This window comes from Corapipo altera, unplaced genomic scaffold, assembly GCF_003945725.1.
Source record: "Corapipo altera isolate COAL_440 unplaced genomic scaffold, ASM394572v1 62, whole genome shotgun sequence".
In the NCBI taxonomy this organism is placed as follows: domain Eukaryota; kingdom Metazoa; phylum Chordata; class Aves; order Passeriformes; family Pipridae; genus Corapipo; species Corapipo altera.
In genome coordinates, this window is record NW_020884894.1 from 8,929,876 (window position 1) to 8,956,618 (window position 26,743).

Here is a 26,743-nt window from a genome sequence, read left to right on the forward strand (position 1 = left end):
TTTTTCTTCTTCTTTTTCTTTTTTCTTTTTATTTTCCTTTTTCCTCTTTCTTTTTTCTTTTTCTTTTCATTTTCTTTTCCTTTTTTCCTTTTCCTTTTTTCTTTTCTTTTTTTCTTTTTCTTTCCCTTTTTCTATTTCTTTTTTTCCCTTTTCCTTTCTTTTCCTTTCCCTTTTTCTTTTCCTTTCTTTTTCTTTCCTCCTTCTTCCTTTCTTTTCCTTAAATTTTTCCCTTTCCTTCCTTTCTTTTTCCTTTACACCTATGCTCATACAGAGACTAATCTAAACCCCACTGCAACCAAAGGGAGTTTTTTAAATGACATTTTGGATCAGGCCCTGATATCTCTGCAGGGAGCAGGAATGGGAGCAGGCAGGATTTACATTTCATGGCTTTTAAAGAATCTGAAGTACAGTCAGCGGCGTTTGCCGAGGCTGAGTTTCACAAGTCTGTGTGGATGTACCTCAGAGTGTGTGTATGATTAACTTAAAGCCCTTTTCTGTAAGAAAGCAGGCAGATTCACTTTCCAGAGGCTGAACCCTGCTTCTGCAATTTTGAGACAAAAGTTGTCGCCAAGGCCTTGGCAGTGGACTGTCACTGCTAACAGGGATGGGGATGGGATCAGGGTATTTGTTGGTATCAGATTCTGAAGCTGAGGTGTCTCCACTGCAGACAGCCCCTGCTGTCTCAAGCACATAAAGCTGTGACAGCACATCATCAGTGACGATAAAAACGAGCCCAAAAGTGAACCAAACAAGACCTAGTATTTTTTTCTCCCCCCCCCCCAATCCTCCACCCAACTTAACTGCTTCCAAATTCCCCGATGAAAGCATTTTAATATGTAGGAAGAGCTGCTGGAGCCTGCAGTGCGATTCAGTGTTCTGTGGTGTGGGATGAACAGATTTTCCTTTCCGTAGGGTTTCCTCCTGCAAAGTCATTGTAGAAGAGGGAATACTGTAAGATTAAATCTGTTTAAAATACTATATTCATGTCACACCAGATACAGTCTCCAGACTGTGCACAGTCTTTCAGCTTCCTTTATTGTGAAATCCTTTTAAAATAGCACAGTTTAGAGTAGAAAACTTATTGAAGTATAACTGTCTTACACCAACTCTGTCAGATAAAATGAAGGAAAGTGATCAGACTTCTTAAATGAATAAATCTGCTTAGTGTCTCTGGCTGCCTTCACACTGTCTTACTGTCTTTGACTGCTTCCTTATTAATAAATTGATAGTTAGATAAAGCTGCTAAATGAATCAATGCACCGTGCCAATGGAAGAGGGTTGGTGCCCCTCTTCCAGCTCTGCTGTGCTGTGTCTCAGTGGTTGTGGGTTTGGGGCTGGGATGGTCACAACAAAGACTAAAAGCAGGTTGACCACATCACTTTCTAGATGCTCCTCAGGTGTGAGGCTGGAGTACCTGTTCCTCTTGGCCCTGTGCATTAATAACAGGATGAATTAACCGATTGGCATGAAAGGAGAGGTCGTCCTGAGGAAAATGACACCAAAGGTCCACGGGAGTCATTTGCTTTTAGAGATCCCGGGCCAGGTGCCAAGTATTGCATTTATGGAAGCACGGTCCCCTTTCTCAAAAAAGAAAAAAAAAAAAAGAGAGAGAGAAGGAAAGAAAGAAAGAAAGAAAAACAAAACAAACAAAAAACCTCATGCCACCGACTTTTGTTTTCAGAGCTGATCTGGAATCAAAACACTGGAAAAGCACCTATAGTTCGTCTTGCCTATTATTTTATTCAAGTCAATCAGACTTGTGGTCTATTCTTGCTCTGATTATGCTGCACAGTTACAATAAATGGACGAAGCTGAAGCATTCCTGCAGGCAGTTTATAGAAAGTATATGTATATGCCTGTGTATGCACACTCAGGGAGAGAAAGTTGACTGTAAGGGACACAACAAAATATCCATATTTAAGAAATGTGAATTGACTCGCTGACTTATCTCACTTATTGTACAAAGATTCACTCTGTGCTGAAATTTTTTTAAAATTAGATTTTAAATATGTGTTGACAGGATGAATTTGTACAGTGTGAGTAACTGCAGAGAGAAATGACAGCTCTGCTTTTGTTATTAAACTACTGTTTGGAAAATAATGGACTGTGTACAAAAATTGATTATTATTTTGCCAATTGCATTATTGCAGCTAATAACGATCATTAAGAAAGAAATCCAGAAAGCTACATGCTTTTGTGTCTTAGAAGCTGCTATTCACTGGTGAGCCAAAAATACATGTTTTTAAGGTAATTTGTCAGTAAGTCTCCTGTTATTAATGTGAAGTAAATACTAGATGTGTGAGCTAGAAATGTTTCACTTCAAACTGTGTTCATTTCTTCTTCACTCAGAGTTAATAAACAGTGCAAGAGACTTTCTAAATTTAATTTAGATTTGCATATAAAAGGTCCTATTCTGTACCGTAGTGGCACAAAAGACAGGCTTTGCAATGTTAAATATTCCTTTTAATAACGGTTTATTTTAATATATTTACTAAATTAGGTACCCGAGAGAATCATCTACAACGGTGATGTGAAAATCCCTGTCACCTGAGGTCAAAAAAAAAAAAAAAAGGTATGTTCTCATTTTCATTAGCAATTTGACATATTTCAGCAGGGGTGGTGATTTTGCTGCTTTGTTTTCTGCTGCTAAGATGGTGCTTTTTGCTCCAGCCCCAGGGAGCCGGTGACAGGCCGTGGTGCAGTTTCCTGGGCTTTTGGGTGAGACTGACTTTCAGGTGCCTACAAGAAACCGTTTGCAATGATGGGGCTTTGTACTTTTGTCAGCCAGGCAGCTCTCCCGTGTCCCACAACTCATATATAATCCTTTGCAAATGTTTTCTTTCTTTTTCTTCAAATGCTGGCGTTCAGACATCAGCTACGGGGATTAAGGATGGGTCTTCTGAAGATCTCCCTCAGATCTCGATGAAAATCATGAGTCTGTGTTAGACAACTTCAGTACTTACAAATTACAATAGAGTTTAATTCACAGCACTGCTTTCCTCTGGAAATTCATGTTCATTCAGTCTGTCAACATTGACTGAAAAATATGCCGCTAATGAAAATGTGGGAATTAAAACTTTCAATCCCTTTCCCTGCTGGACTCAAAGAGGCACTTTATTTTTTTTTTTTTTCCCGTGGAATCTGATTTTTATTGACCTTGACTATAAAAATACTAAGTGGGTTAAATGAGCACCAAGGTTGCAATGACAGATTCCTGTGTGAATTTTTTTTATGAAACCTCCTATTTTAGTTAAGAACACAGGCTGCTGTACAGCCTGCCGTGCTTTGATCAATGGTTAAGTGCTATTAGAAAACAGCTGAATTTTATTAGCTCATGGAATCAGGCTTGTCTAAGTAATAGACTTATTTTTTATTTTTAAAAGAAATGTCAATAATAAAATAATAGATTTATTTTGTATGCTTAAAAATAAATTTAAATAATAGATTTATTATTTAAAATTTAAATGCAGATGGGGAAGATGTAATTGGTGCTCTAAACTCTAAAATGAATAGCACTGAGAGGAGTTTTTCGTGGTATATGGGCTGCAGGAATAAGTTTCTCAAGGAGCACCAGAAGAGCTTCCTTTTGAGCTTGATGCTCCTCTCACTTCCCCGAGGAACACCCTGGGTAGGATTTTGTCTTAATTGCATGGTTTTTTCTGTATTTCACAACTGTAAATGAGAGGGAAACCAGATCATTTGTGGGGTTTTTTTTGTGAAAACTTAAAGTGTAATATGCTTTTTTGCAAGGACATAACCAAGTCATGATTCAGCTCAAGTAAATATATGAAGTGTGTATTTTCCTTGCAAAGGTGAAGCACATATTCTGTCACTTTGCTCCTGGTGTAACATTTCTAATTTCAATAATCCCATAGGAAAACATTTGTGTTTCCCGTAATTTATATATATATGACTATTAGATTTATATAAATCAGTGATATATATTCTTCTTATCAATATAATAAAGAAAAAAAGCTTGTGAACACTTGTGATCTCAGGACTTGCTTAGCCTGCTGTTCTCCAGGACAATTCCTTCAACCTTCCTCCATTATTTTGTGATTATGTTTTCACATATTATAGAAAAAAACCCCCAAACCAATCAGCAGCAAAATCCATTACTTTTAAGCAAATATCTCTTGAGTCTCGGAAGAGTTAACAAACTTTTATGGCAAGGTTCAGACAGTTCTGACCCCTATGGTAATATTTCATCTAAGGTTACTGTTGGGAGAGAAATCAAATTTCAGCTGTGAACATGATTGACAGGTGAAAGCAAGAGAGAGAAAGACATCTGGTCAGATGGGGAATTTGGGAAGGAGAAGGACAATTCAGGGAAGTGTCTCTGCAATATTAGGAATAATAAGCTTAGATATGAAAACTCCGATCCTCCACGCTGTCTGGAGGTGCACTCACTTGATATTCACGGAGGCATTTTGGTTGGGGGGAATTTAAGACTGTACATTTGTAGCAGTGGACAGCAGTTTCCATGATCTAACTTTCTAACTTGGCTTCTTTGAAGGAGTTGTGTTATTTCTGGCATACTGTTAGCATTTCAAGGCAATTCGTTTTGTGAGCGTGACTGGAATGTTTGGTGGTTGCTGGTGAAGAGCTTCTCACCGTAAGGTCTCTGGCAGGTCAGGTGGCAGCAGGATTGGTGGAGGTCAGGTGGTGGTGTCATGTCATGTCCTCCAGCCTCGTGGGATCGCTGGGAGTTCTCAGAGTAAGCACTGCAGGACAAAGATTGTGTTTATGAAATGTGCTGTTACACCAGCAACAAAATTCGTTGCTACCCCATAAAATACCACGAAGGGGACGTTGTGGTATTTTACAAAGCAACTGTTATTTTCCAAAGGCCTTTTTCAACCCCTAACAGCATCTGTACCCCATAATACACATGTAACCCCATGTGTATTTTATTGTGCTTCAGTGTATTTTGTTGGTGAAGAAGACCTTTTCCATCCTCCAACATCACGAAACCAACAGGAACAAAACATCCTTCTATTTCCTGATCAGCATGATGATGTTGGAAAGTAGGATTTTCTTCTGACATAAAAAACTGTAGCCAGGTTTTCTCTTAAAAAGGGCAAGAAAAAAAAAAATCTGTTGTTTTTTATCACTGTGTGTAACACTTAATGTTTCAGTTTTCAAAGAGGCTCTGAAGGACTTTTTTAGAGCTCCAAGGGCAGGATGTTGCAATGGTGGACCCTGGGATCTAAAGTGCATCCTACCCACATCCCAGGTGAGAGGAGAGGTCCTGGGTGAGCTCCTGACCTCACTGCAGGCTTTGGTAAAATCCCCCTTGAATTCCTGGGTTCCACACTTCCACCACGATGGGAATGTCTACAGCCTTTTCATACTAATGAAAAGCAAAATCTGAACTCATCCTGCGGTATCTGAGCTGTGAATTCCCTGGATGGATGTTCTTATTTGGGAGTAAGGGTGGATTTTCCCCCTCACCAATACAGCTAAGCTGCTTTCAAAACAAAATAAATTAACCAGGAAAATCCACTCTTATTCTGGAGCAGGAGTGTCCACCCAGGGAATGGATAGCACTATGGTATAGTTTACTACCTCATTTCCCCATATACATGAGACCTAAACTAAGGGGAGAATAAGGAGCAATAAAAATACAGAAATGTATTTTCTGTTCCTTTTCCAGTTTGCCTCTAAGACTTTTCACACAGGGGAAATCATGGCACTCTGAAAGTATACATTTACTTACTTTACACTGCTATTCCTGCATTCTCATATGCATTTTTAAAAGAGATTTTTGTTTTGTGCAAGACCTTTTTCATCCTCGTACTGTTCATGTGTATTTTTGATGTGCAGTTGAGTCCATGTGTTGTCCATGACATCATTTCATCTTTCATGGCCATGGCCTGCAATGTCAAACCACCCAGCTTCACTGTAAACTAGACCTTGTCACCTAAGTTTTATTCTTAGACCGTACATCTGATAAAATTGGAAATTAAAGCTAGGAACTGTAAAACCAATCAAATTTCTTTATGCATGAGTGAGTTATTTTTAACTTTCCGTTGTTGAATTTACACTCCCTGTAAAATGTCTGTATTTTCCAAGGCTGATATCAAGATAACTTCCATGAAATATTATTGGCAAACTTCCCACAGCAGTCAATGGGAGCCTTGTATGTATTTTTCAAGCAGATGTGCTGTATTAAGCCTAAATGAAAATCTTTTTTATCAAATGGGATGCAATATGTTATTCTTGATTAAAAAATTCATAGTAAACTCTCTCTCTCCCTTTCCTCTCCCCAAACATATTTTGTACAATATACAGGTCATTTCACATAGGTAAAAAAAATTTCTGAAGTGTTTATAAAAAGCACAACTGTACTATGGATAAAACTCCTTTCTAGCTCATTTCTATGAATCTGAAGTAAGAAAACTTCTTGAGTTTTTATGAGCAAAGAGAAAGTATATGCTGTATGTGACAGCTTCTACTCCCCTAAAATTCCCTGCAAAGTCAATTTAATAGTTTTCCCTGTGTTTCGAGTAAGCTATAAAATATTTTCCAATGGTGAAGCTCTTGCTGTTGTTTAGTTCTGATAAAGGATTCTAAGTTAAGTGCTTAAAAAAAAAAAAAAAAGTAATATTTTTAACATCTCTTCTGGTTTTTCTAATTTGTGCCACTTACCAAATGATTCACACTGTACCAAAATACAGGAGATTGATGAGACAGGACAAGTACTGATTTAACATCCCACATATAAAATTACTTCTCAAGCTTCCACATATAGTCCCAATGTTTGGAGAGTGAAGAAAGCAGGAGTTGGGAGTCATGGTCTGACTCACTTGTGAGACTTTGACCCAGTTATTTGAGTCTAGATTCAGCAAAATACTGAAGCACTTTAAACTTGTTATCTGAGGTTTCTTCTAAAGGTCTGTTACCGTTGGTCTCTTTACATCTCAGTTTACACAGTTATAAACATAGATAATTAGCTCTTACCTTCTAGGCTTTTGTGGGAGTTAAAAAATAGCTGTAATGTTCCTTGAAGCCCTTTAATGAAAGCTTGTTTATTGAAGTGCTTGTCATGTACTTTATTTTGTATCCTGGGATGAGAAATCATTGGTGTTGCCCAGGTCCCACGCACCATTTCTACTGGGATGGGAATTTAGTCTCCAGAGTGTACCAGGCCAGGAGGACAAAGATCAGGGGCTTTGGGAGCTGGTAATTTTCTGAATTATGCATAACCTAACTTTACCCTGATTTTGAATGTGTCACAATGTAGGCAAAATCACGGCTCAGTTATGTGCCCCCTTTCTATCTTAAAGACAATATACCTTTAATATCTATACGTTCACACACATATGTGGAATAGCTCCTGTGCACCTGCAAGACATGTAGAGGTCACACTGTCCTTGTAATTCCTCCCCTTCCTGCCATTACCTTTATTTCCCAAGGTTCAAGCCATTATCATTCAGCAGTTGTGCAGCTTTTCTTTTCTTCCATTCCCAAATTATTATTGTTTCCCTCCCACCTTCTGCCCCTCCCGATCCGTAATGGAGTCCTCAGCTGTAAATTTGCTAACCGTAAAGATTTTTGCTTGAAATGTTTTGAAAACGCCGTGAGAAAAAAAAAAAAAAGAGAAAGCCCATGAACAACACGCTGTGCCCTCCTCCAGCACTGCACTTCTACGGCAAAGATAATAAAGATATTAGCACTCATATAATTTCAGATAGGAAATGAAACCAGACATGAAAGAAACACTAGCTCCAGCTGTTGAGTGGGAATCAAACTAGCTATGGGAATTACAGGTATTGTCACCGGAGACAGCCTGACTTCTGAGAAATGACCTCAGGTGTAGGAGCTTGCTGTGGCCCCTTGCAGATATTAACACCTAATTAACAATCTGCGAGAGCATCCTACATCTTAATCACCAGTGAGGTGAGAATGACAATCACAAGGAGGAGAAGGAGAAGGGAAATGGTAATTTTTCCTCTGCACGCATCATCTAATAACCATGGTTATTCAGATGCAGCTAAATGCGATTTCCTTTTAGTCATTTCTGTCTATTGGAAGGCACAGTAAGTTCATTTGCTAGCAGGTAGGCAGCGGAGGTGAGAATTGAATTGATCTGAGATACTCTGAAAAATTGACCCTGAGGTCATTCCTAGTTTAAATTGGGAAGTAAGGCTGAGCTCATGTCTTCCCTTTCTTCTCTCCCCTCTCCCTACTCCCCCCTCTTTTTGTGTTTCCAGGCATATTAGTCTGCACCGCGTAATTATTTAAACATACTCTGATGGTGGGGAACCTTGTTCCCTCAAAGTTAATCAAAATAAAGAGCGCTTTTGTTAGCGGTGATAGGTAATTAAGCCGCAGCCCCGCGTTGAGCAGGGGCATTGTGCTGGGTTATTGACGGCAGGGTCGGGCTCCCCGGCCCTTCTGCGCGCAGCCCAGCCCGGATTCAGGCACAGGCTAATTTAAGGAAAGGGGGTGTGAAGGCGTGTGAGTGCTTAACGGGGCCAGGCTATAAAGGAGCGGGGCGCTCGGCAGCGCATCCGGAGTCTCCCGGAGGAAGAGCTGTTTCCCTGGGGAGAGGTGCGTGTTTTAAAGAGGTGAAAATCAGTGGTGGTACTTCCCCTGCCCGCCTGCGGTTTTCTGGCTGTGGTTTTAGCCAGCAACAGCTGTAAATGTTGATGGGAGCAACCCACTAACCCCATTTCAGCTCCAGCACAGATACTTAGGGCCAAAGTCTGCTTCCTATTACTGTGTAAATGCTCAGGAGCATGGGGGAGCTAATAGAGAGGTTCTGGACTTAGACCCATGCCAAAAGGCTGGTGCTAGTAAAATGCAAGCAAGAAAGTAAAACAAAGGCAGGATTTGCTTGGTTCCACCAAAGCCAAGGCAGGAATAGCCTCCCTGGGATCTGTGGTGATGCTCCAGCTTGCCTCTGTATCACCTGGGCAGGATCTGATGGGGTTTTAATGTGATACCTTTTAATGGATGCTTTTATGTGTGCTTCCAAACAGCTTCCACTTTCAAACGGCTTTACAAGAGACTTAAAACGAGAGGCAGGCAGGGAATGAGGGATAGGTGCATAAGTACATCTTGTAGTCCTCATTCTGCAGTGGCTCTACCCACAGCACTTCCTTGCTGTGCTCAGGAACAATCTCTTTCCATATTGCTTGGACCCAAATTATATTCTGAGAAGGAAGGAATGGCAAAGTGGAGACAGCATTATATTAACCACTCAGCTTCCATGGAAAGTCACATCATTTTCTTTCCCAAGACAAGAGATAATCTCTGTGTTTTCTGTTGTTTTCGCTTCTTTGACTCCTTTAGCTTTGTTTTCGTATGTTGGCCTTGCACTAAAAAATATAGCTTGACATCTTGTGTCTTCTCAGCTAAAAAGGTATCAGTTCCTGGACTTAATGTCAGCTGTACCCAGATCAAAGGCAAGAAACATAAAAGTTGACATATATTATTTATTTCATGGTTTACATCAATGATGCTTCTCTCTACCCTTTTTTGTTATTATTGCTGATGTTTTGCCCATAATGTTGCACTCGCTTCTCAGACGTGTTTGTCCCCTACAGACAAATATTCATATTAATGTAATCCATCAGCAGCTAACAAATGCCAGCTCACTTCGGCATTTTCCGCACATCCAAAAATCCCATTGTTTTTGCAGGACTCGGATGTGAGAAGAATGCAGGATCGGGCCCAGGGGTGGAATTTCGGAGCTGGAGACTTTCTCCCTCATCCCCAGCAATGCCCGGGGCTGGCTGGAGCAGCAGCCTGAGGCACTGGCACAGGGAGTGGGAGACACTGCATTCCCTCCCTGCATTGTGAGCTGCTGCAGAGGCGAGAGGAATGCCAGGCTGTGAGGGGAGCAAAAGCTCAAAACAGACTTTTTTTTTATTTAAGTTGTTTGGGTTTCCCCCCCCACATACACACCTTTCCCCATCTTTCTTTCCTGCCTTTGGCGTTCTGAGTAATACAGGGTCTGTCTTATAAATGTGTCCAGAAAATCATCTGAGATGGGTCAGAAATGCTGCTCCAGCCTGTACTTCCCTCTGACTGCTCCACTTAGTGTAAAACTTTCCTTTTTTTTTCCCTCTTTGTCAACAACTGTGGCAGGTTCCACTTCCTGAGTTATAGAATCATCTGAAATGCTGAGTCTGATCTTGCCCCCTACCCTCCCACGAGCTGTTTTTTTCTGCAATGAAAATAATAATGCTTGAGAACCATCCTTGGGATTATTTTTTTTTTGTTTTGTTTTCTTTTGTTTAGTTTGGTTTTATTTTAAAGCTTGCTGACAATTGTCAAATGTTCATTCCAGCAAAGAAGTCCTGGGAGGGTATAGCCCTGCTGCACAGCCGGGCAGGAGTAATTTGCAGTGCTCCTTGGAGCTCAGCTATTCAGCCAATGTGTGTCTCTTTACTATTTCTTTAAAATTTAATTGAGATCAGGCAATCAAGTGTCTCCAAATTTTTTTTTTGCCTCTTCAGGCTGCAATAAAGCCACTTATAATTTATAATCAAAGTTTGGTATCGTTAAACTAAACTGTAAAACCTACTTCAGGGCTTCAGTCGTAAAATAAGTATACGATAAATATTGCAGTGGGGCTTGAGCAGCACAGCTAACAACAGCACAGTGACTGCATGTACACACACACGTATTTCACACTTGGGTTTTTTTTTTATTTTGACTTTGTATGCATATGTTTAGCTCCAGAGGTAAAAAAAGATCGAAAGAATAGATAACCGGCACGTATTCTTTCTTGGAAAAATTGAAGCTAAGATGGATTTATAGCCCTACTAGTTTCTTTAAATGCAAAATGAAGTGTTAATTCATTAAAGTCATTTATGCATCAACATTATTTTTATGTCTTTATTTATATTTTCCTCTTATGTGGAGCAATGTAGTATTCATCCTGGGTTTTTCTGTCTGTTGACTGTACTGCTCCTTTGCTTAGATTTTTTTTTCTAACAAGGCAGCTCATTTAGAAAGAAATGTTTATGTGAAGTGCTTGTCAGTTGGCATTTTTACTGGTGTGCTAACCCAAAGGTAAAATATAAAGGCACGTCTTTTCCTTGCTGGCTTGTTGCTACTAGAAGGGTTCCTCCCTTGTTAGCTTGATAAATAATTTTACTAGCGGGAATCTGCTGAATTTTTATGCTTGCTGTCTATTTTCTGCTTGCTGCAAATAAATTCCAGCACTCAGAGGGCACTAAAACTCCAAACACATGGTATTTTCCCATTTTGTTGCTGGTTGCTTAAAATATTTATTTCATCTTGTGTTTTTAATTAAATCTTTTTTAAAAAAAAAAGAGAAGGAAAAAAATACCCAATGTTTTACAATTATTTCCAAATGAAGGTTTCGGTCCGTGTTGTACCTAATATGAAGTCTTGGGTTTAAATAAAACATTATCACAGGTAAACTAAATGGGTAGTGTTAAATCAGTCATCACTCCAACTACCTAATGGTTTTCAGATTGAGTGCAAGGTTTATTTATTGATATATTATCCCTTTAAGCATTTCTTACAATTTATTATGTACTTTTAGGTTTTCCAGTTTGCAATCAAGAAAGCTAATCTAATTTGCGAAATAAATTCACTAGTTTGGCAAGAGAAAGCATCAAAAAGGTTTAGATTGTGGGTTGACATGGCATGTATGGCAGAAAAAAGTTTCCAAGAAAATAAACTGGGAAGGCTGAAGTGGAAGAGGAACTAGTTCACTGTTTTCACTTTTTTTAAGCTTTTTTTTTTTTTTTTAAGCTTTATGTATTTTTAAATTTTAATTTAATCCAAGAAAGCAAGAGCCAAACCCAAAAATCTCTGCTTCCTCCCCCATAGCAAACTCTGCCTGTCAGAGGGTGGTTGTCACTGTTGCACATCTGGAGACTCACTGCTCCTTGGCAGCACATCCCCACTCAGTGTCCCACGTGCCTGATTTTGGAGGGGTTTGCAGCCCTGTGTGGATTTGGGAGCTGGTTTGTGCAAGGCTTCTCCTTCACCAGTGCCGGTGTTTAGATCTGCCTGGGGTCAGGTCCTCTTGCAGTGCTCGTGGGTGCTGGTGTCACAGGGACAGATTATTTTGCTTCCAAAAGGATCCCTCCCTGTGGCTTCTGTTGAGCAGTTCCACATCTTCCCAGAGTCACAGGGCTGCAGCCAGCACCTCTTTCTTGCACATCTGCACAGTTCAGAGGGTGACCAGTTAAAGGATCTGGATGCAGGCTGGTCACACTGCTGTCCTGTCCTATGCCCACCCCATCTCCACCCACAGAAGCCTGGCTGATGTAGGGAAGCCAAGCAGTGTGCTCTGTTTGGGCTTTCCCTCAAACAGCAGAAACCCCTTAAAAATACCAGGCAAATCCATGGGAAATTTTAGAATTATTTGCATATTTTTAGCACAATTCATCTCAAAGAAGCTTTGGCCCAAACTCTTGGATTCTTACACCAACCATCCTTCCATTGGTTTGCTTATTTCCATAAGAATTAGGGGATGGTATAACCCCTGCAGACATCAGCCTTTTCATTTGCAGGACTACATCCCAAATCAAGTTATTAACTGATGGGAAAAACTGATGCACCAACCCTGAATAGATAAGGGAAAAGCTTGCACAGTGGGGAAAATTACCCTTGGGGGCTCGGCTGTATAAAATTATAAGGGTTACAAGATGCCTCAGGAGGTGATGTAATCCATCCCTGTGCCATGAGGCAGGGTCAGGCAGTCTTACATTATCCATGACAGATATTTGCATAACCTGTCGTTGAAGCCCCCCATGGCGAGTGTGACACCTCCATGGAGCCTCCCTGGCAGACCTTGTCCACTGTCCCTTCCTAAAAGCATTTCTCCTTGTCTAACCTGCAGCACAAGTCCCTTATGTCCCAGTCACCTCAGACACCAAGGACAGCCCATTCCTTTCCTCTTTGCACTGACCCTTTGCATATTTGAAGGCTGTTGTTATGGCTTGCAGCAGCTTCCTTTTGTCTAGACTAAACAGCTCCACATTTTTCAGTCTTTTCTTTGTAGGATATGGTCGTGACGTTGTTATTTAATATCTTGTCTGAAGAGTCCACATACAGTAAACTTGCTGGAATTCAATTTACCTGTGTTGAAAAGGACTGTGAGGATGCTGCCTGGAGGCTTTACAGCATCCGAAAGGGGGATAATTTAATTCTTACTCTAATATTCTGTCCTTTTAGGGATGGAGGGTACGGAGCATTTCTTTACCTGGGAGCATTAACTCCAGCATCCCCACGAATTTACCCTGTTAACAGTAATATTGTAGTGCAACGTAGAGCCAGAGTGTAGTGACAGGCTTTAGGAAGCATGTTTTGCCATTTTATAATTTTATATATAAAAGTGAGAACTGGAGATAGGATGCAACCTCTGGGGATGCAGATAACACCTTGGGGTGTGCCTTCGAGGTGCTCCATGCAGAATTTGTCCCAGAGGTTTCATGAATTTCAGCAGCAGCTGAGCAGCTACAGCCACCTGCACACCACCCTTCCCTCTGCTGGTGTTGCTGCTCATCCCTAGTTTGGTTAGACCCAGCTTTTCTTTTGTGGCAGAAGGAAGTTTTCTGCAAAATGCTACTGATGAAGATGAACCAAAGAGGGTTTTTCAGCCATCTGCACAGACCTGGACTTTGCTCTTGGCTCGAAGTTGCTCTTTTAAAAGTTGGAAAATAATTTAGGGTTCTTTTAATGAAGATTCTCTTTGTGCCTTGAAGAAAAACTGAGGGGAAACAGAGCATGCTAATTCTGCTTTTCTCATTGTTTTCCAGTGTCTTGCCTGGGAGGTGGGGAGATGTCCTGGAGCAAACCAAAAGTATTTACTTGCCTGTAAACATTCCCAAGGGACTTTTCTTGTCAGATATGCTGGTACAAATTGCCCCACAGTGAGATTAATCTGCAGGGCAGAATACCAGAGAGGATCTCCTGGAGGTGGATTTAAGTTTTGCAGGATTTTGGCTTCCTAACTGGAGTCTTAACGAAACCCTGCCTTGAAAGGTGCCAACGGATGTAGTGGCACATGCTGCCACCTCACTCGTGCAGACCAGGCACCAGTTCTGGAGATCAGATGTGACAGATTTTACTAATAATGGATGAAGTTTATCTCTGTCTTTTTCTTCTTCTGAGGTTCCACCTCTGCTTTGCATTGTATTCATCTCCTTTCTTATAAAACCATTTTGGACATCTCTATGCCCCCAGTGGTGCATCTCATCAGCTTAAAAAGTTGTTTCAACTAAGGGTGTAAGTTTGCTGTACACAATAAAAGCATATGCAAAATCAGGGAAAAGCAGAAATCAAGTCAAGTAGATATTTTACCCCATGTATTTTCTAGCTCTAAAGGAAGATTTTTTGAGAAATATTCATAGAGTTCCGTTATGTAAAAAGCAAAACGAGAGTGACTTTTCTGAGCCATTGGCTCAAATCATAGATGTAGCAGCAGAAGTGAAAATATGTGCTTTCTTGTTTAAAGAATGGAGTTAAGGACCAGTTCTTACCATGGGAAGGAAGAGAGGGGAAAATGTATTGTCTTCCTTTCAGTACTACATTTTTCTTTGCAAAGTGATTAATGCATTGCAATAGCGAATTTATTGTATAGCCTGATTACTACGGCATAATAAATCTAAACAACTGTGACTGTCATGGTGATAAGGCTGGCATGATTTTATCTCTCTTAAAAAAGGTTTATAAGTTAAGCTTAACTTTTAGCTTTCTGTATTTCTGGGATAAAATTTATTTTGGCCATTACAGCTCTATCTGTTTGAAACTGCACCAAAAGGAAATAAGTTGTTCAAAAGGATGGTATATTATAGGGAGAGTTTTACCTTCACTCAATTTGCAAAAGAAAGTGAACATCAGCATTAAAATGGAAATGGAGTTCAAGAGAAAATAATAACTCAGTTGTTTAAAAAAAGTTGTAGCACTGAAAAGGGACTTTTCAAGTATCAAGGATGGACAACCCAATTAAACTAACTGCATTATAGTCACAGCCATTAACACCTTGGGCTCAGCTTTTCTCAGGCTACTGAAGTTTGCTGAGGACTTGTCTATGCCTGGTTGAGAGACTTCCAGGGAGCTGCAGGAAGAAGAGCTTGTGACTAATTAGAGCCATTTTCTCTGAATTGCAGGGAAATTGGTACTCCAGTGTCAGTGCTGTGGTTGTGCTGAACCAGAGCCTGAGCAAGTGCTGGGTTTGGGAAGGACCTCTTGGCCAGATGGGCACTTCCCATGCTTCTTCCATCAGGGATAAGATACCAGTGCAGGGCAACATCAGGGGGTCTTAGTGCCAGGGGAGCTCCCACATCCTGGGTTTTCTACTCCTGGTTCTGCTTATCTTTCCCTCTCCTAAGGCTCCTGCCCACCACATCTCACAGCCACTTCTTCAGAGCAGCACCAACTGCTTTGACAGAAGCAGAGAGCACTCAGTGCATCTTTCTATGCCTTGGTCCATCATTGCTTTGTCTTGCTCCAGGTCTTTGCACAAAATTTGGGACCAAGGCAGAGAGTGTGGCAAATTTAGCTGGCAGAAAACTCAGCTGTCACCCAAGATGAGTAACAGCTGTAAGTTGTGAACTGCAAATTGCTTCCAAGTAGGTGCAGCTGAAATTTCTTGCATAGCTGTATGAATTTTGTAGTATGAAGAAAGTCTGGGAAAAGATCATGAGCCAGTACAGCCTTCAGCTAAGGCCTGTTGTAGCCAAAATCTGTGAACAACATATTTGGATCAGGAGCTACAGGGTAAATTTTCCTTTTGTAGTAAGGACACAGTCTGTTCTCCAGCCTCTGAAAACTCTCTATTATCTCTTTGTGAAGGGGATGTCTTCGTTTCCCATCTGTGAAGACCTTCTGCCTCACAGGCTATCTGCTTCTGTAGGTGTATTCAAGGCTGTGGTGGGAAGTGAACCCCTGTGCTGGTTGTGAGGTGGTTGGAAGACCTTTCCCTTCCCAGTACCCAGGAGACACCATTGCCCATTTGCAGTCATCAGTGGTGTTTGTTTTGGACTGGCAATGCTGGAGTTTGGGTCTGGGAAGCTGAGTTTAGCCTCTTAAAAACACCAAGGCTTGCAACCAGGGCTGGTACAAGCTGGTAGTTTATATTAAAAAAGTTGAGTGTCTGCCTGATTTTAAGTCCCAGGACTCCTGGCATTTTTTCCTTCTTTCGCTTTTCCTCAAGTTACGTTGTAGATTATCTCGAAGCCAGTAGAGTTCAAAAGGTCTCTATTTAGATATGAATTACTTCATTCAGGAAGAAAAAAAAAAAAGGAAGTTACTTGGTACAATCTGGTACAATCAAGTATCATGAAGGGGGGAAAAAAACCTAAAGCTTTTGCACAGGCTTTCAAGGGCTCAAAGGCTTCTTTTTTCCCTGGGTATGTTGAACATCTTGAAAATAAACCAGCATGTTTCAAAAGAGAAGATAGATGTGTCTGTTCAAGTAGGCATTGCATTTGGAATTGGTGCCTCTGGTTGTTAAACAGAATCCTTGTTTAACATCCTCATTAAGGACTGTGACTTGCCACCAGTTTTATGAAGATCAAGTCATTTACTTTTAAAGTAAATTAAAGCAAATTTCTCTGTGGTGACAAGTCAATAAAACAATGGAAGGCTCAAGTTTTTCAATCACCCAACATCTGTTCCTTGTTTTCCTCTAGATGTAGATGCCCTGTGTGCAGCAATAGGTGAACAGAGTCAGAACCAACAGCTGTAATGCTGGGGGTTTTGGTTTGGGTTTTTTTTTTTTGGTGGGGGGGGGGGGGGGGGGGGGGGTTTGTTTGTTTGTTAGTTAGTTTATTTGCTTTTTTCAAGTAACACTGTAAGCCCTGTCCATTTTTGGCAAGGGTAATCCTGTAGTTTCCTGTGGCAGCACCTTCAGAGTTCCATTGACACGTGAGTGGTGACAGTCGATGACTCTGACGCCGTTTCATTGCTGGAAGCACAGTGGGCTGTTGCAGAGCAGTGTGAGTGGTGAGCCCCTTCTCAGAAGCCCAGTCAGCAAAACATGAGATCCCTGTCTTTTGCCTGAGCCACCCACACCCCGAGCAGAGGGTACTCGGATGCTCTCTGAGCCGTGGTGGGAACTGGGTTGTGTAAAACCTCACTGAAACCACTTCCACGTCGTACCCACACGCAACCTGTTTGTCTTGAAACATTGTCTCGGGGGACGCCAGCAGATGAAAACCAAGGTACTGGACCCATTTTGTATTTCAACAAGTGCAGGATGCGAACTGCACCGTGTTTGTTTTTAAGTGTTCTGGGGGATTTGGTATTTGGTGGTGTGAGAACTGGCTCCCTGCTGTGTGAAGTGCTCGCATGTGGATTTGCGCTGCGTGGGAAACGCTGGCAGAGTGGAAAAGGGAGGGAAAGCTCTGCTGGGAAAGTGAGAGGGGGCTGGATATTATTCACTTGGGGCACAAGTCTTTTCCCAGTTCCTCTTAAGAGGGCAGTTTGTCTTGGACAGCATAGCGCTGACTTTTGGAGTGGTTGAGGAGGACAGGAAGTCATTACTGGATGCATAGGAAAATTAGAGAGCTCAGACCGTTTTAGACATATAAAAAAGGGCCAGTGAAAGTCCAGAGGCCTTTGCTGCTCAAACTATCCCACCTTTTGAAATCTACCTGCTCTCATACACATGGTTGTGGACCCCATCTTCTGAGCTATAGGTGCATCTTTTATCTCATGGTGTCTTCTGAGTCCTCAGGTGGAAAACCTTTGTCAGGAGTGGTCTGACCTCACTCAGACCTTCATAGGGCCAGGAAATAGGCTGCTCTTCTTTATGGGAAATGAATAAATAGCTCTGACCAAATTCAAGATACCTGGCTGTGGGGAGCAGGTAACTTCTCCTTTGGCAGTTTTTCTAGAAAAGGGCTGAGAAATTCTTTACATGCTTCTGTGATGGTTAACTAGATTTTAACATACAGAAGCACATAGATTTATTGAGAAGTCCTGAAATCTCTATTTTGTCCAAAGGCGGAGCAATGTAATTGTATCACCATATTTAAACAAACAAACAAACAAACAAAAAACCAACAGAAAGTACTGAAATACAAAACCCTATGAGTTTTTGATGATAAAAGAAATAGTAGCATTTAGGCCATCCCAAGAATTTTTTGGGAATTGCTGCCTATTTGTAGCTTAATAACTGAATGGGATGGTATAATTCAAAGTAGCTTTCTCTGCTTGTCCACATCAAGTGGTGCTGCACTCAGTCAGTGGAGGAAGCAGATGAGTCAACCAGCCAAAATGCAGCTTTCTGGGGTATGCTGGTCGTGAGCTGTTATACAGAAATAAGGTGATGGTATCTGGATGTAGGGGTTCCTGCTAAATCCCTCTTTTCCATAGTCTCAGTGGGCTTTGGATAGATCTGTGATCATCAGGCTTGGAGTCATAGTATCCAGGAGGTGTATATCCAAAGGCAATTCACAGATGCATCTTCATAGGAAAAATGTTTCCTGGGAGCACTGACCCCCAGTGATCAGCAGTCAGTGCAGGGAGGGAGCCCACTGTGGGAAGGGTCAGGGACCACTACAGGAACAGCCACACTGCTCCCAACGGGGCCATCCTGGCAGCTTCTTGCAGCAGGGCCTTGGCAGCACTGAGGCAGGATCTTTTTAAGGAAGCTCATTTCAAACTGAAAGCCTGTATTTTATTTTTTAAGTGGTTTTATTTTATAACTGTCCCAGTGGTTTCTGGATGTCAGGGAGAAACCAAAGGGATCAGGCCATCCAGAGCCAACTTCCTTCCTTGTGTTGATGATTAATAGAGACAAGCTGCCAAGTGCAGCACAGATTGACTTTAATTGGGAGCTCTGTCTTCCAGCCAAGGCCAGGAGCCCCGATTGTTTCTGCCATGAAATGTCCTGTGAGAAGTCTCTTGTCAGGAAGGAGATCTCCCTACATCATAACAGCAAGGTGTTGTAGCAACAACTGCCAGTTTTGTACTCCTTACTGTCAATTTTATTATTACTATTTTATTTGTTTTACAGGGCCAGAGGCAGGGACATACATCCTTGACTTTGACCCTGGCATCTCCAGCACATATTCCTGCACACTCCTTACTTTTGGTTCTGTAGATTGAGTGAAACTGTGTAAAGACCTCAGAGCCAGCTGTGCCCACTTCACACTGCTCCTTCCGTTTCTCCTTTCAGGATCAAATCAAGCAGTTTCTAAACCCAGTGGCAAACCCTCTTTTGACTTTGATGGTGGTCATCCTGAGCTCTTACCAAAAACATAGAAGAGGTGTCTTAAAGTCCAAATAAATTTTCCACAAAGTCAACCTTGTTTTGTAAGTGGTGCTTTGTGAGTGGATCTCCTGCTGCATGAGGAGCACTGTTGATTTCTCTCTGGTTCAGTGGGAGTGTTGGTGCTCAGCTCCTCCCGGGAGGTGCTCAGCCTTGGGCAGGATGGGGCCATTCAGGGGGCCTAATCCCGAAATCCATTCATGTAACCGTTTGAATTCCCAGGTTGTAGAGTTTATCTAGAGATCTGCTCAGAGGTGAGGGTGAAATAATAATGCTTTGCACTTCCTGGGTACCTTTCATCTTTCCAAATATTTATTAATTAACCCTCAAAACACCCCTGTGAGGCAGATAAGAGATGGATGGATGTGGCTCCTTTCATGCACCAGTGGAACCCAGCAGCAGTCTGGTGTATAAAACAATGCTACCTGCAGTTTGGGGCAGATTGGGAAGTAGATAACAAACCTATATCTTGTTGAGAGTGCAGAGAGAATTTAGCTAGGCAGAATTTAATTACCTGTGCTGGAGCTTGGCCAGTAAGTCGAGGCTCAGCTCCCTCCTTGCGTTGCTTTCACCGCAGACTCTGTCACTCCATCAGGTTCTCATCCTGTTCAAAGGCTGCTCTGGCACCTTGTTCTGGCTTGAGTGGGTGCAGAACTGGGACCAGGTAACCCTTCCTGGAACCGTGTGCCTGTCTTGTTTCCCCAGAGATTTACCCCTGTGTCTTTTTTCATGACAAACAAAGTTTCTACGTTGAGATTCCCTCACTGGTATCCCCAGGGCACTTGGAGCTGCACAGCATGAATTCCCTTTTGTTTGCCTTTGCAGAGTGTAACTCTAGAGCATAAAAATGTTGAAGCTAAAACTCAATTTTTTCCTATTTTGTCTTAATGCTTTTTATTAAATCTCTAGACTCTCTTTAAAGCTTCATAGAGAGCAATTTATTGTAAAGCTACACTTTCTGTATTTTATGTCCACTGTAATTGCTTGTTTCATCTAATTCAGATTATACTGGCATATAAGAAAGACTATCCCAAGATAGGAAGAGATGAACTATTAATCAAGAAAGTTTTGGAATTAAGATTTTAAATGCACATACCAGATATATGTGTAATATTTAAAAAGAGATCTGAAAGGACTTTTGCAATGTGCTTTAATCAAATTTTGAAAAGAAAATGACCAATACATCAAACGTTAAAAAGAAATTGACCAATAAGTCAAATTTGGAAATGGAAGTGATGGATAAATCAGGTCTAAAAAAGCAAACAACCAATATGTCAAGTGCACAATGTGTTTAATAAAGTAGGGAATTGCTTGTATGGGACTGAATGTGTGTGCTACAATCATGCAATTAAATACTTGAAATCCTTCAGCAGCAAATTATGTGTGCAGGTGTGCACACACGTGCCTCTATGTATGTGCACAAAATAAACACGTGCATTTCCTTGCAGTGCTTTGAGCCACACTAACAGCATATGGTATTTACTGAAGTCTCCTTGGTGTACCCAGGATTTCAGTTTGAAATGTCTCCATTTCAATATTCTCTTATTACTGGACCTGAAAAGCTCATGTTTTCAGCTCTTTTAAAAACAGTAATTGTTAGTATAGCCCAGATTTTAAAAATGATGGGACATGCCTTGTTCTGAAAGCTTTCTGCTTCTCTTTTCTGATTCTAATTGTACACTAGCAGCAACACAAACTCCTTTGGCTAATTCAAAGGATTTTGATAGACAGCTTGGACCCAAAGCATATTTTCAAGATCAAGACTATAAAAATCTCACTATGGAAAAATCATCATTTGCCTCACTGACTTTGATTTACATCTATGTTACAGAGCCATGAAATTTAAAATAAGATGATCTAAATTGTCCTATAATAATGTGGGCATGAACGTATACTCCTGGTGGCAGAGTTTCCCTGTCACTATACCAAATGAAATCTAGTTTTTAGTGCCAATCAGTTAGGCATCATTAACCCTTTAAGAATGTTATTAGCATTCTCACAAAGCTTTTCATCATGTAACAAATGTTTTCAGACTAAACTTGTTGAGGTCAAAGAATCCAAGCCAGAAAGATTTAGGACTTTTTTGTCCTCTGCAATATTATGTATACACTCTCCATCACACCAAATATAAATTATTAGCAGTGGTTTTTAAAAGCTTGCAAAAATGTAGTATTTGAGTTAAGAAGCAGTCCTTCATAAGCTGTCCCCATGTGCTCCTCCCCCTCATCCCTTTTTCGCTGTATAGTAGAAAAATTGCTCTGTACATGCATCCTCCAGGATCCAGGAATGAAAATTGCTTTGCATTTGCTATTACATTATGGTGCTCTCCATTCTGGTTTTTGTTTTTTTTCTCAGCTCATGTTGTTCTTTTTGCAATAAGTGTATGTTTGAATTGAATTGAAGAGCAGCATATTAAAGAACTGGTTTTCATAGCTGTTTATGTCCTTTCATCCAAAGAAGTGTGAGAAAAGCAATCAAGGTTTCAGATTGACATGCTAAAGCAAGAACTATCAGAAAAAGCATCTTGCCGTTGGAGTGTGGAATATTTGCATACCTAGTGTGTTTGTATTAGTTCAGACCAAGCCAAGGTATTTTTAGAACCAGCTTCAGCCTGTGGTCAGGTCTATAATGAACAACTGATTTAGTTTCAGGTACAGTAATTATTAATCTGTTCCCCCCAACTTTATGCCTCTGAGTGTGTCAAAATGTAGCATCTATAACCCTGACTCAGTGTATTTTTCAGACTTTCCATCACTCTGTTTTTCAGCAGATGGCATCTAGGTGACTTGCAGTCTTACGAGTGGGATTGATGATGTGAAATAGAGAAGCTTAAAAAGTAATTGCAGAGACAGGAGGAAAAATTAGAAATTAATATCACTGTAGGAAATGGAAGCAGCCTCACATGGAAGTGAAATTCTCAATTGGTAGCTTTTACGTCAAAAGTGGTGTTTGATTTGTATTTATTGCAGCATAAATAAAGTGATGTAGGCAGTAGTATTGTATTCAGTAATTTCTCTTGTGGGCATTTGGGATGAAATTCCTGTGGAAGACAAGTGAGTAAGAAGCTGTATGACTAGTTACTCCTGTGCTCACAGAGAGCACTGCATCTTTCAGCTGGGATTTTGGGAAAGATGCTGCTTGTGCAGTTCAAGTAGAACATCCTGTGGTTTTTGGCCCTAAATAGCTCATATTAACGTTCTGCTGATGAATTGATGTAGCCCGTGGAACAACCTGAATTACTCACTGAGACACTCAATGTGAATGTGTGTGAATTCAGGCTGGGTAAACAGTCAGTTTTAAGGGAAGGATGAGAACTTAGAAAATCAAGAGTAAAATTTACATGACTGGTTGAAAGATATGTTCAAATGCTATTGATGAATTTAAGCAGTATTTATAATGCATTAACATAGTAGCAATAATACAGAGGTTAATTTTCTGTGTGAAAGGGGCAGTAGCAGTGGCAGCATGAGGGATCAGCACCTCAGGCTACATCATCTCCACTGCTGAAAATCAGTGGAAACAAGTTGCCAGGTTTTGGTTAGGACATAGTTTAAAGCACCACTTTCCTTCTCCGTGGTGCCTGTTTGGTATGAATCCTGCGTCAGGAGTGAATAGAGATTCATAACCAACTCCAGGTAATCTGTGCTTGGAGTCCTACTTAAATTCCCATGGGAATACATTAATCTGGGCTTGCTGGATCTGTGTTGGCACTGTGGTGCAGTCATGATTTTGAAAGAAAGTATGGATATGATGGGTTATTTGGTCCTTTCTAGTGCTAGCTTTGCTGGTTTTTTGGACCAAAATTGACATGTAATTAAAAAATTAATTTGGTCTCCAGCTTCTATGATTTGAGTAAGACTCAGCTTTATGTAAGTATAGACTTATCACTTTAATGAATCAAGATCTAAATTCACATCTTTGTAAGACTTAAGCTCAAGAATGAAGAGGTTATTTGTCTGTCCTGGTGGAATCCTTTTTGGCATAACACATTTGACAGCTCTATGTAAATTTGCAGTGGTGTACGAAATACTTTTCCCCGTCATATACTGTCTTTGTCACTCTCTTGTCTTAACCTTTATCTCAGTAGAAAAGAATACTTAGAAAAGCACACTTAAAAATGTGCACTAAAATCTTACTGCTTGAAAACACAGAAATTGTTTTAACTAAACCTTTTTTAGGCTTAAAGAACTTCAAAAGAAATTTTGAATCATAAAAAATACTGAAGATATTCCTTTTTTTTTTTTTTTTTTTGCTGTTGTGCTTGAAAAATGAAAGTAATGGCTTCAAAATATGTGCACGGAAGAAATGAGGCTTTTGTTCTGACAGCTTGAATATGAAGTTTCAGCATGATGGGGTTTGAAATGGTAAAAGTTAGAATTTGATAAAACAAGCTTTTGGGGGTCCATTCTCTAAAAGATTCCTGCATGAAACATGAATTCAGAAAAAAATCATGAAAATGGAGTGAATGTTTTTAACTGTATGGAACTGGTAAGAAAATAGGAGTGCAAAATGTTCTTTGAGATACCATCATGGCAGGAATTTTGCAGTAGTATCGTCACTGTTGAAATCAGCCTATTTGCTGCAGTTCTGCGATATTTAGGCATAGGGAAACACAGAATTTCAGCCCTTCTCCAGCTCAGAAAAGAATGTTTTTGAAGTTTGATTAGTTTCTTATTTTCTTCAGGTTTCCATTTTTGTACTCTTTGTGTGCAATTCCCAAACATTATGGCAATACCTGATAAAATGTGAAAGGGGTTTTTTTAAGTGATTTTGGAAGTTTTCCGTGATGTTTAACATCTCTGTGAGGAAACACATTGCCATCAAAAAGCAGAACTGAGAAATACTGTTCCCATATTAGCTGTTATCATGCAGGTCCTGTGTCCCAGAGGTCGGGGCAGAGGACCCGTGGGACTCTGGCAGCAGCCAGAGAAGCAGGTGTGGATTTGCACAACATGAGCGGTTCCTCGGGAAGAGACACTGCCTGAATGTGGCTGAGGAGAGTATGCATGAGGCTTGAAAATTTAGGGCAGGTATTTCAAGAAGCAGAGCTGTGATGCTCAGCAGGAGTGTGGGGTTGGAGGGGGACGGGGGGTCAGCCCTGCTCTGAGTGGGGAAAGCTCACTCTTCTGGCTGGTGCTGATCACTTGGGTGGAACGAAGACCAGGGGACATCCCTCTCCTCACCTCAGGTCAAAAAGAAGTTGGGAAGCAAATAAACCTTGTCTACCCTCGGGGATGATCCAGTCTGATGGGTTGGGTCCTTCCCAAAGAGGGAAGGAGCGGAGCCTGAATTTCAGGGAGGAGAGGGAAGGGGCTGGAGACGTTGAGGCGATATCCATATTCCCTTCTTCTCAAAGAGCTTAGCAAAACAAAATAGAGAAAGAAAAGCCTCCAGCAGCAGGGAGTGAACGGCTGGAATTTCCTTAATATTAGCTGAGCTTTAGGCAGCAAGACTTAACGTGGAGAATTATTTTTAATTAATAGCTTTTCCCCTACTTTGGAGCTCAGCGGGAGGATCTTCTTTGCATTGCACAAGGAGGGGAGACAGGAGCAGTCCTGGTTTTGTAACTGATAACTATTTCGGGCCAACTGCATTGCCTGGAATAACTTTGTATTCAGAAAAAGAACAAAATGTTACATCAAAAGATACCTCCTTCTGGTTCTTGGATTTAAATTGCCTCTCTCGATAAACCTGCAGCCTGACCAGAAATGAGTTGATGTATTTTTAAGAGTCTCCTGGCCAAATTATTCTCTCTCTCCTTCTCTTCCTCCCTCTCTCTCACCGCTGTGTTATCAGCATGGCATTTGGCCCTGGGAGGGGACCTTCCAAAGATGCTGAGCAATCACAGCTCTGCTGGGGTCCGAGGCTCCGGGGCTTGTGCCGGGTGGCAGGGTCCTTTACCCAAACTAGCCCAGATCCAGATGGAAAAAGAGGCAGGAAGGTGTTGTGAATTTGTATTACTTTAACACAATGGGTTTGTTCAGAGACAGTTTTCAGGCAATAAATGGCTCCTTTGTGTTCCTTCCCTCCCCGTGGTGGCTTTCGGAGCTGTATATGTGCATATCATTTTGCCTGTGTATTAACAAGCAAGAAGACTCCCTGGCTTCAGGCTCCCTCCTTCTCCTCCCCTCCCTCTCCTCCCCAGCTTACAACTCCCTCTGCTCCAGCACACAATTAAAATAAAATTAGCAAAATAAGTACAAGTGCATGGGGGGAGAAACGAAAAAGAATTCTTTTTGCTTCTCTTATTGGAAGGACTGTCAGAGGCTGCAGTGCCTCTTTTTACGAGCGGCTTCCTGGGAGTCGGGACATTTGCTTGTTATTCTGTGGCACTGTAAGAGGGTGATCGTCATGGACTATAAAGTAACGGGAAGTCTCACAGCCCCTCCAGCTCTGTAACACAGTAGCTTGCTCACACCTGAGAGAGGGATTTATAGCACTACCTTGTATTTTTTAACATATTTTGTCTGCTTTTTATTTACAACCTAGCCCAACAGTTCTTACTTTGTCCCCTGTCTCCCTCCCCTCCTATCTTAATTCTGCCCGTTCCTTGTGGTGTGTTGGAGCCCCAGAAGGCTACAAAAAATGTCACTTTAGGTGGAGGAGCAGCAAGGATAAAGGGAGAACTTTGTGGTGAGCACATCCCCCTTCAAGCACTAAGTGCAGGATAAATATCTGCTTTTCTAGGCTGTGGGGAAGGCAAGGAGAGGATGGAGCTGGGAAGGAGAGGAAAGAATAAGAAAAAGAGTGTGTTACTTGTTATCAAACTTGTCAAGCTATTTTCCTTATGAGCTTTTGTTAAAGCCCAGTGTCTTTCTCTTATTTAAATAAGTATAATCTCTGAAGGAGTTCTGAGCTGCAGCTTTTCAAAGCAGTGGGGTGTAGTTCCGTTTTATTAGCTGTCATTGAAGATCTGATGCAGTCGTGTCGGAGGCTGTAAATGCCTTGATGCTGTCAAGCCAAAGCAGTTGTGAGTAAGGGTGGGTGTCTGCCATCCCTGGCACTCCTTCAGAGTCAGTCTTCCAGGGCAGCATTTCCCAAATTCTGGCCTGGTTTTGGTGACATTCATGGGGTGACCATTCCCTGGTGGGGTTGAAGAGTTAGTAAATGCAGATTAGTATTAACAAGATGAAGAGAGAAGGTTGTGAATGATGCAGGCATTGCCTCAATAATTAAGTAGCTTTTGGGAGACATTGTCTCTCTGTTAGGATCGAAGCCTGGTCCCCAGATCCCTTCCCTTTGCTCTGACAAAGCAGTGTGGCATTGCACTGCTGACCATAGCTCGACTCTGATATTATCTGCTCCCATTGAAACAACTCCCCCAGAAGCTGCAGCAACGAGTTAACCATCTGGGGTCAAGAAGAGGACATTAAATATAATCAGCAGCTCCCTTAATCTTAGGAGGAGAATCCTCATTTGCTTGAACGTGTGTGCTGATCAAAGCATGATAGGAGCTGGGATGCCATACAAGAACAGCTATTTCCCAGGGAGGTTTTTTTTCCTCCTGGTTTTAAGGGCAGAAGGGAA

At 41.3% G+C, this 26,743-nt stretch overlaps 1 protein-coding gene and 1 long non-coding RNA gene across 2 annotated transcripts in view; both read left to right on the forward strand.

Annotated features, from left to right (window-relative positions):
* MAF (MAF bZIP transcription factor) overlaps positions 1-599 on the forward strand; it is an 11,994-nt gene extending 11,395 nt beyond the window's left edge. Inside the window, exon 2 of the mRNA XM_027646958.1 lies at positions 502-599. Coding sequence (XP_027502759.1) covers positions 502-599 — 98 coding nt within the window. The remainder of the gene's footprint in view (positions 1-501) is intronic.
* A 1,044-nt stretch (positions 600-1,643) lies between these two features.
* LOC113948998 overlaps positions 1,644-26,743 on the forward strand; it is a 51,102-nt gene continuing 26,002 nt past the window's right edge. The window contains exon 1 of the long non-coding RNA XR_003528302.1: positions 1,644-2,572. This is a non-coding gene — a long non-coding RNA (uncharacterized LOC113948998). The remainder of the gene's footprint in view (positions 2,573-26,743) is intronic.